The following is a 10,505-nucleotide window of genomic DNA, read 5'->3' as shown; positions in this document are numbered from 1 at the left end:
ACCAATTTGATAACCATTGCATTTGCACTAGAATTTGAAAAAAATATTGCAATACTATTTCTTCATACTGTACGTGAACAGCAACAACTATTGTTCCATAACTGTACTTCAACAGCAAACTCATTTTTTTCATTCTTCTCTGGAAAATAATTGTTTAATGAGTAAATACTGACAGAGTGCTGAAACTTCCATAAAACAGCTTTTTTTTGTGACATATCACAAGCAACAATCTTTACACTGAACTTTGCTGCTCCACTTTTCCTTTTCTGAACCATTATTCTAGTAACACAACAAAATCTGACTTCATATTAGCAATGTGTTAGGAAACATATACATAGAACCAACTGCTTGTTCTGCACATATTAGGGCAGCTAGAAGGAGCAGTTTAAATTGTCTGCATCTCAAATGATCAATGATTACCACCCACCTAATATTTGTTTCTGCATCTGCATGAGCAGTAAAATATGCAATATTAGAGTTAGGGCAGAAACAAAATGCTTTATTTTCATGAAATCTTTCTTGAAATAGATATTTGGCAGATAACTAGACCAGATTTGTTATTTTTTGGCAATAAAGGTTACCAACTATTAGGGCGCATCTACACATCGCCATATGTAGATGTTGCTATTATTCCGTGCTTTAGTACTTCTTTTTAGGAGTACTAACGCACGGCACAGTACAGGTGGTTACTGCACTATGCACATGGTGCACAGTTAGTTGTGCTGCTACACTGCCACAGAAGTGTGCTACACCAAGGGAGCATGCCACTAGGGTGACATAGCTAGCAATCATATGTAGACCCACATGATTGCTATGTCGCTGTAGCATACCATATGGTGATGTAGCTCGTCACTATGTTGTCAGAGGGCAACATGTAGATGCGCCCTTAGAGTCTGAAATGTCAGAATTACATATGTATAGGAAAGTTTTCCTGAAAAAAACCCGATATTTCAAATTAGGAGGAAACAGTTGTTCTACAATGTCAATGTCAATGAAATAGTGGACAAAGAAAAAAAGGGTTTTGATAATTTACTTAAACGTCCAAAAGGCCTTTGAAAAGCCCTGTTACAAAAGATTAGTAAAGTAACTAAGTAGCCATGAAACACAAAGTATTGTCAAAGATTTGGAAGTGATCTATGTCAGGTTTCAGAGCTTATGCCATTCTCTAATAAAGTTGAGGGTAAGACCTAATGTGGAGGCTATTAATCCGTATTTGCCTTTCTCTTCCCCGGATGCATATGATACTGTCACTATGAGACAAGGTAGACCTCAGGTCCAATGCAGTATAGTAATTACACTGCTACTAACTCACAGAATTTAACACTAATCCCTACCTCAGTCCCACATTGACTTCTTCATTACCAGCTATAATGGGGAACATGCTATAATTAGACAGGAACACTCAGTAGTGTTTAAAAAGAAAAAGATTGAATAATCCAATTCTCAGTTACAACTTAAATTAGGTCATTATGGTGAAAACAGACCTTGAGGATTTCAAAACAGGTCCTTATTTTTACAGCTAAAATACATATTTAGCAAGTTATCATTTTATTTTCCTGTTCTTAAAAGTCTCTCTCACCTCACAGTATCCTTCCAGGAAGTGAAGACTAACAGAAGTATAGAACACATTACAATTCTGACAGTTCTCTTCTTCAGTTTCTCATTTTGGGAGAAAGCAGAAATTAAGAGCACTGAATAATAACGGGTCTAAAACCTAAAGCTTTGCTTTTAACCCCAGTTTAGTAATAAGCAGGAAGGCCTTAGGCAAATCATATGCCCTCTCTGTTTTCCCATGAAAATCAGATAATAGATACACACCCACCTTAGAGAAGCGCTGTATTGGTTGAGAAAATGTACAGACACTTTTTGAAGATACTGAACTATTGCAGGGACCTGCACAAAATGGAAACACAACACATGGACTTCCAGATGAATTGTTTATTGAATAAATACATGCATCATAACGTAGAATTACATGAGCAAAAAAAGCAATATGCTACAAAACTGATTACCCTTTGTTCTCATTTCAACTCACCAGTTGCTGCAGCTCTGATGAAGGATTCAAAACAAAAGATTAATCCCCTTAACGCAAATCCAAGGGACACAAGATGATCTAAGCATAGATTATACAAACTGAATGCAGGTTTTCCTGTCAGCAAAGCAGAGCACTTCTCGAAACTGTTCCAGTGTCAGTAAATACAACTAGCAAGGCTTGATTTTGTTTCTTAAACAATGGTTTAAACACTTTTACATGTTCATGAAATAAGGCACAGGATAAAGAAACAAACCACACAGAAGCTAATTAGCTGACATGCAAACCTGGACTTGCTAATCAGACAGGTTTTTGGGCCCAAAGGGAAAACTGATGCATCTTCATGTCCTTCTCTCCCACTTCAGCGTTAAGAAGGAGCCATGTCTTACTCTAACTATCACACTGCAAGATTTGTTTCTGTTACCATGGGTGGAGTACAGGTTCTTAATTTGACCCTGTATTCATCCAAAGTAACATTTTCAAAAGAGCTCAGTGCCCAGTAGGACTACTGGCAATAGGAGCCTTATGTGCTCAACTATGTTGAAGGCATGCCCTCTTCAGGTTAGACACCTACATGGAAGCCAGGTTCTCTTGAGAATCATGTCTAATTAGGGGTGCTGAGCCAATCTCAAAGTCTGACTTGCAAATTCTATAACCAACTCAGTGCATTTATCAGCGCTACCACCTCATCTTTTACATAAAGACAGCATTTTCCCCTTATGGAATATAGAAGGCAAACTATGCAGCTTTTTTGTCTTTGAACACTTAGACTTACAACAGAGGACAAGGCTAGGAGATTAATTTTAGCTAAAGGAAAGAATCCATTGGTGTCGCTGGTCATGGAGTTATCCATTGCTGTCATCTAGATATACTCCAAAAATCTTTCCTTGCAGGGGGCTGAACTCAAGCGGAAGACACGTCACTGATTTATATTTCACTTATTTACATCATATTTTCCTTCCTACGCCTTCATTTACATCTACAGCAATTTTCTCTGTCCCTCTTTCCATTAAAGTTTAAACAGATAACTATTCCACAAAGAAAGTTATACATCAGAATATAGTCCATTGTAGGTGTATAGATGAGTGTGTGTACATATTTATATATAACCCCTGATACAGAGTGAAGCCTTTCTTAGTGACCCCAGACAACTGTGAAATACCATACATTCTTATGGGCGTAACGAGCCCCTGTCTCCACAGTCCAGTCTTGCAGTCTATATAAAGGCAACACTTCCCATTCTATAAAATAACACAACTTCACTATAAAAGGCTACTACTGTAAACAGGTCTGCAGGTGTGTGTGTGTGTGTGTGTGTGCGCGCGCGCACGCATGTGTAACAGATATGCCATGTGAAAACAAAACAGACTGACATCAAACTAAAATTAGTTAATTCATAATTTTGATAGACAACAGGATACATCTATGGTAGGCACTTTGGTATATCTAGCAATGTAGGTATATTCTACACCTAGAATTAAGGTTCGGTCAGTAATGTCATTATAAAGCTAATTTTTTCAGGAGATTATTATTCTGACTTAAAAGTTCTTTCTTGGCTGAGAGATTTTCTAGATCCTGACTGAATAATATACTTCTCATGTCTAATTGCATATTTACCCAAGATCATGAGGCTAGCAGCTCTGAAGGAGCTGGTCTGGTTTCCTGTATTCATAATGTACATTTTTATAACAGTCTGAGAAAGCTTACAAAATGGAAAACTAATTTTATACAAACAAATCTCCCTGTGATTACCTTAAGGTTGTAGTGGCACAAACTGATAAACTGCAGGAAACTCACTGGTTATGGTGATACTCTGGCCGCATTTCGCATTTGGCTACTTTCTGCCTGGGGTGCATGAATTACATTGCTCTTGCAGCAGACTATGGTAATGTTTCTCTGGAACGCCAGTATTTCACAGGGAATCTACCTAAAAGATGGCGTTCTGTAAGAGTGTTACCTCGGGCATTTGGTACCTTTGAGGCAACTGTAGAAAGAGTTTCAACTCAGGATTTTTTTTTCAGTCTCTCCCTTTTCTATTCTTCTTTATACTGTATTCAGTATAATAAAACTACCAGTAATCTGTTTGGTGAGCCTGAATTACCGATGACTTCATATGACTTAGTCAATGTAATGACAATGAAGTTAGGAAACTTCTTCAAGTGGTTAGTTATGAGACCAGGTTCTAACACGGGAGGTCATTGTCCTTGTCATAGCTTCAAAAGGTCACATGTCTGGTACTATGGGTTATGGGAATAAATAGCAAAAAGGATTAATAAGTGAATCTCCATAATAAAATATTGTACTGTTTATAAGTGTTCATTTCTACATCAAATGAAAACTCAGATTTATATATCATGATTTAGGACAATCTTCTTTTATACAATATTTATAGAATTCTCAGCTCTAAACAACTTTGTTTATAATATTCTCTAGAATGACTTTCCAATAACATATTTCTATATAAATATTAAAATGTTGTTTTTTACATTTTCTTTTTACTAGCCTTACTAGGCCAGAAACGCACTGTCTAATCTTAATAACGTCTTTCAGGCTTTAACAAAAGAAAAAGAAAAAAGGAAAAAGAAAAACCTTCAAAATATTTATCTTAAAACCATTTCGCTGCAAGGACAAAAAAAAAAAAGAACAAAAAAAAAAGAAACATTTGTCTAAAGAATTTAGCATGCATTTAGAGGAAAATATTTATGTCCTTGATCTAATTTTCTTCTAACTTTAAAACACCGTGGAAGAATTATTAAAAAAATAGTATATATTTACACAATGCAGTATATCTTGATGATATACAAAGCAAACAGGTAAACAATGGAACAACCACTTTCACTTTCTGAAAGGTACAATGGCCATAAAGTTCAATTTAAACACAAGAGGTTACTCTACTGTACTATTGCACATTACAGTAACGTGTAAAATAGTTTAGCAAATTAAAATACAAAGTTTAACAATAAGATTGTCTAAGTTTACATAAAATGACCAAGTGTTTTAAAACTACTGAGGTGTGTCTAATAACTAAAATCAATGAAGCTATAAAAATAATATTGGTACATCTGTGGGAACAATGCTTTTAAAATATATAAAGGTTGGCAAAAGTCTGCTGGACGAAATCCTGGGGTCCATGGATGCCTACGGTGCAACATGTGGCCTTGTACCTTCTTCTGTCAAATCATACCTAAAAAGGGAAAGAGTGAAGGAGTTACTTAAAATACAACTATGTTATTTGGAAAAAAGAAATGACATTTTACTCACCATTTTGTCCAACCTTTGGAGAGTTCATCAGATGCCAGAGGTATCAATAACTGAAAAGAAAGATGAACAGTGCTTAAGGAAATGTGTGTGGATTTAAGGCAAGGTACAGATGATTAGTTTCTACTGGGAGAATCACAATTCTCCTGGTAGACACCAAAAGCATACAGATGTTCAGGGTTTTTCCCCCAGAGCAGAAATGGCCACTCCAGGAGTGGTAGGTAGTGGCAGCAGTCAGGGTTAAATTGGTCTCAGGAGACCATAGGTGCCAACTTCGTTTTTTGCTGGTAGGTGCTTTTTTTCCCTCCCATTTCAGCATCAAGCCCTACACATGCTCAGAAGAGGCAGTATGATACTTCAACCTGGCTTGCCCTACATGGCTTTTGGGTGCTAAGCACCTGTTAATATTTTTCAGGGTGGGGCTTGAGCCCTGGAACATGCACAGAGTCAGCACCTACGCAGGAGAGTTTCTCCTGGGAGACTAAAGACCTATACACTTTCTTCCAGTGCAATTCCTCCTGGGGCGCATCCACACAGATGCGCATGTGCCTCTTGCAGCATCTCAAAAGAGAGACTCCTTTGAGACACTGCAAGATGCACGCTAAGAACAAAAACCGTTCCCTGTGCTGCAAATTTGCAGCACAGGTTCAAAATTTGATACCTGGAAATTCAGGTATCAAAAAATACTCCAAGGAAGAGCAGCAGGACAGGGCATGGTCCCAGACTGTGGCCTCAGGCAACCAGAGTCCAGGTCCTCCACGGAGACGCTCTGGTAGCCAGCCAGAGCATATTCTATGGCTGGCCCTTGCTCTGGAGCTGAAGCACGTTGCCTGCTCGTGTTGGGTAAGCAGCAGTGCAGGTAATGGGAACCTGGACCTGGGCTCCGTGCCAGGTAAGTAGGGAGTTGGGAGGGGTGGGGATGAAGGAGGAAGCAGGGGACCATGGGGGGCCCCGCACCCACGCTGCTGCCACATTGCATGCATGCGGCCTGGCTTCGCAGGGCACTATGCAGGGCCACATGCTGTCTGGCAGCTCGGGGCTGCTCAGACTGAGTGGCACCGAGCCCCAGGTGACAGCTGCAGTGCCCCTGAGCTGTCTGACAGTGCATGGCGCCCTGGCAAGCCAGGTTGCACCCAAGCAATTCAGCAGCGTGGGTGCCAGGTGCCCAGGGCTGAGCCCCACAGAGGGGCTGTGCCACAAGGCCCCAAGTACCCCAATCGCTGCTGCCACTGCTGGTAAGCTGTGGGCAGTATGGGAGGCTGGAGCTGAGAGGGGGAGCGATTAGGGGAGGGCAGGAGCTGAGCAGGGGAAGCGATCAGGAGGCTGGAGCAGAGTGGAAGAATCCCTGAATCGTCTCCAGCCCCCTCCTCGTTTCTCTGCTCATGTCCAACCTACTGAGGCAGGAGACTGGAGACGAGCTGGGGGGGGCCAGTGGGAGGGCTCAGAGGCGGGGGGGGTTGCTGGGACCCTGAAGGTGGGGCAGTGCATGTGCTACGTAAGGGGGCTGCACCCTGTGAGAGGCAAGGGACCCACCCCTCCTAAGCAGCCCCTCCACATAGTCCCCCCACATCCACAGATCCCCCACACCTACCCACACACTGACCCGCATCCCCCCACATCCCTCCATCCCCTTCCCACCCCCCTTCTGCAAATCCCACATCCCCCCATGTGATAAGGAAACCAAAAGCAAACATCAAAACATAGATATTTAGTATTTATTGTATTATGATGATAGAGACACTGGTAGGCTTCCAAATTGCTTTAAAATTGTAAATATAGCAATAAAACATTGCCCATCTAATCGATCCCTCTCTCTCTCTTTCTTTTGTTCTAATTGTGGACGAACATGGATTTTGGGGTATTTTAAAAAGTGAATTTGGGATGCTGCTTCAGCAGTCCATTTGGCACAATGAGTAGTGTCCCCAGATACCAAGTGCCCAGGCCTCAGAAGCTCCTGAGGACAAGTAGCCCTGAGCTGCTGGCCAGGACAGGTTTTTATACTGCTGGGGCCAGCACAGGTGCTGGCTCCTGCCTCTAGCTCCCCCCTGGCGGCAGATCCAGGAGGAGCCAGGCAGCGTTATTTTGCCCTAAGTGGCACAATTTGCCCCACACTAAAATGCATGTCCAGGCATGTGCATTGAGGCAAAAAGCCCCAGTTCAAATTTGTGCCACTTTTATCTGAGCTGCTGCAAATGCATATGCCTGCATGTGTGGACATGTACCTGGGGTCCAGAAGGAGTAAAGTTGGGGAAAGGCTTCCTGCCTTCCTGTGCCTGGGGTCACCTCAGTCTTGAGAAGGCATGGCTTGTAGCTGCTTCCTCCTTCCCATAGACTGGGAGGTGAGGACAGCAGCAGCCACCACTTTCTGCCTCTTCTTCAAATGGGGCGGTCCCTGATTTGGGGAGGAGGTTGGGGGCTTTGCTGGCTCTTGCCAGTTTATTCTCGTCACCCCCACCACACAATTGAATAGTGGGATGGTGATTTAAAAGCTAGCAGCTGGGAAAAGGGTTTGGGGGGCTTTTAAATTAGTGCCTTGGTGCTCAGCTGGGCTGTGGGTCAACAAGGGAGAGCACCTCCAAACACCCACTCCTGGTCCCTCCAGCTTTTAAATCACTGCCTCTGCTGCTACATTGAGTGGTAGGTAGTGGCAAGTAGAAGCCAAAGGGGCTGAGATCCAGGCATGCAGTGACTTTCCCCAGACCAGCTCCTGACTCCATCTAACTTCCTCTTGCTGCCCGTGCCACCCAGCTGACCTGGAGCTGTGTGGGCAAAGCAGGCTGCTGTGCTATGGTGGTAAGGCTCAGGAGCTTTGCTACCACAGTAAAACGCCCACACCTCAGTCTGCACTGCCCTTGGTCAACCTAGAGTATGTGGGGTGAGGCCGGCGGCAAACCCAGAAGTGCCACTGGCGTTTCCCTCCCATATAATTGGGGGGGGGGGGGAACTCGCAGTCACCTCCCACTTCCTGACTGGTGAGGGCCAATCTTGGGGGGGGGGATGTGCTCCCCCACCCCCCATGCCCCTCCTACGCATTGCCTATGTCTGGATCAATCTGGAGGAGTGCAAGGAACTGTGGCTGTTGTCCTGCAAGGAAGAACCAGAAGGGTTCCCACCACAGAACGCCACTTTCTTTCAATCAGCTGATGGACGGGATTGGAGTGAAGAATAGGGGGCATACTTCTGGGGTGACTGTCAGTGGCAGCTGCTGCTTTTCAGCAGCTTCCTACAGCCGTTTGACAGCTGGCCCCCTTCCCAGGCAGGGGGGAGGACAGGCTGTCAATGGGCTCCCCTGAACTCAGAAGTCATTTGGAGAACAGCCCTCTAGTGCCCCCTGGCTATGAAGCTCTCCAGCCATGGGGCTGGAAGAATGTCTGTACAGTCCAGCTCCCAGGCTGTTTTTGTACCAGAAGAAATTCTTCTAGTTATTTTTCTACCAGAATAAATTCTTGTGGTACAAATGCATGTTTGAATGCAACCTAAGTCTAAACATTGCTCTTAGAGGTCAAAGCCTGACAATGTTGTAGACTACATGGTATGCAACACTGCCAGTAGAAAGCATCTTACATTTGTGCTGTAATGCAATTTCTGGAGAAGACTAAAGTTGTTGGTTTTAAACAATAATTTAATGCCTTAAGTAAATGTGACATGGCAGCTGCAATCAGCTGATGTAGCTGTGCTAAAAGCCCCCTCGTTTAACTGTAAGGAAGGATATTTTGATTAAGTGAGAATTTGTTGTGGGCACTTTGATAAATGCCTTCACTTGGCTCTTCCTTTCTCTGGAAAGAAAATCTGCCTAATGATTGTTTCTGTGGCAGTATTTGCAGAAATAATCCTTAGAAGTTAAGTGGCTAGATCCCATGAATTATAATTATGGGAGAGTATATTCTGGGATTTCACCCAGGTTCTACTCTTTCTTATCTGATTCGATAACTAAAAAGTCAGTTTTCCAGAGCACTTCAGTTTTTGTTCTTCTTAGCATATGTAGTTTAGCAGCAGCATATATTATCCATCTGATTATTTGGTGTCTATTCTTTTATTTCCTCCTCAACTCCCGCCATCTCCAGCAATTTGCTCCTTTTCTCAATGTCACTTTTTTAACAAAATGATAAGTCTAAACTGGGTTACTTACTGAAGTTAACAAGAGCAAGCTCAGGTCCATGGAGAATTTTATTAAAAGTGTAATAACATTTATCTGCTTGTCTTCAACTTACCTTGCCAAGCAGCCCTTTGTCTTTGGACAAGAAGCCACCACTGTTTTTCACTGCTACATCTAGTGTTCTCCTCTGTACTTCAGGAAAGGAAACACTGAAATCGAAGCTAACATGAAAAATATCGATATAGATAGAATTTGGTACCTGAAATGTGCAAAATCTTCTGGACTCTCCTAGTTCAGTTTCTACTAATAAACACCCACTGCTGACCTATTCCTAGAAACCTTTTTTTAACATCCCAAAATAAAAGCACACAAATGGGCATGTGGTAAAAGAGAGAAGATAATCCCTATACTTCGATGCTCAATTAAAATGTTTGGAATTGTGTGATGCTGTGCCAGACCATTTTCAGAGAATCCACTGCTAATAAATGGATCATGGGCTGGCTTTTTGGGGCAAATAAAAAATAGACTTCTATTCTCTACATTGAGGCACTGTTAAACATTTTGTTATCAGGACTTGGTACTGCTACCAGCAGATCTGTCATTCTCTCATCCATGGTAGTGCACATACAATGTCCCCATAGAGATTCTCAAATCCTGCCATATTGCACAGAAGAATGCAACTTTTCCCTCTGCTTCTGGAACCATCTAACTAATGGACAGTAGGGGCAGAATCTGTCCTTTACAAATTTGTCACTGTAATGTCAACTTCTGATTCGCTACTTTGCCCTCTCAGGCAAGAAAACTCAAATGTCACCTGTGGTAAGAAGGATAAAGATGTGGGTCTCACGGAAATCAAACATGTATTATATAACCAGCCTATTGGCCACTTTTACATGTGCTCTGGGGGCGAGGGAGGGGTGGTGCTTTTAAAGCACCACAGCGTCTTGTGTAACAGTAAACCCACAGTTGAAAATGGTGGTGGGGGCGCTTGAACAAAAACTCATCAAATGTTCGATGAGCTTTAGCTCAAGCACCCCCGCCACCATTTTTAAGCACGGGGATGCTAACATGTGAGATGCAGGAGGCTGCTGGAGTGTGATAATTACCATGTTCCAGCAG

General features: G+C 42.5%; 1 protein-coding gene across 2 annotated transcripts in view; it reads right to left on the bottom strand.

Annotated features, from left to right (window-relative positions):
• Window positions 1-1,923: 1,923 nt before the first annotated feature.
• ESYT2 (extended synaptotagmin 2) overlaps window positions 1,924-10,505 on the bottom strand; it is a 147,157-nt gene continuing 138,575 nt past the window's right edge. For both annotated transcript variants that reach the window (XM_059729179.1, XM_059729180.1), the window contains 3 exons: window positions 9,502-9,607; window positions 5,294-5,343; window positions 1,924-5,216 (listed from right to left, as the gene is read on the bottom strand). In XM_059729179.1, the coding sequence (XP_059585162.1) occupies window positions 5,171-5,216; window positions 5,294-5,343; window positions 9,502-9,607 (202 nt within the window). In that variant the 3' untranslated portion in view covers window positions 1,924-5,170. The remainder of the gene's footprint in view (window positions 5,217-5,293; window positions 5,344-9,501; window positions 9,608-10,505) is intronic.

Source organism: Alligator mississippiensis, chromosome 5, assembly GCF_030867095.1.
Source record: "Alligator mississippiensis isolate rAllMis1 chromosome 5, rAllMis1, whole genome shotgun sequence".
NCBI classification, from domain to species: Eukaryota; Metazoa; Chordata; order Crocodylia; family Alligatoridae; genus Alligator; species Alligator mississippiensis.
Note: the sequence above shows the minus strand (reverse complement) of the source record. Positions and strands in the feature narration are given on the sequence as shown.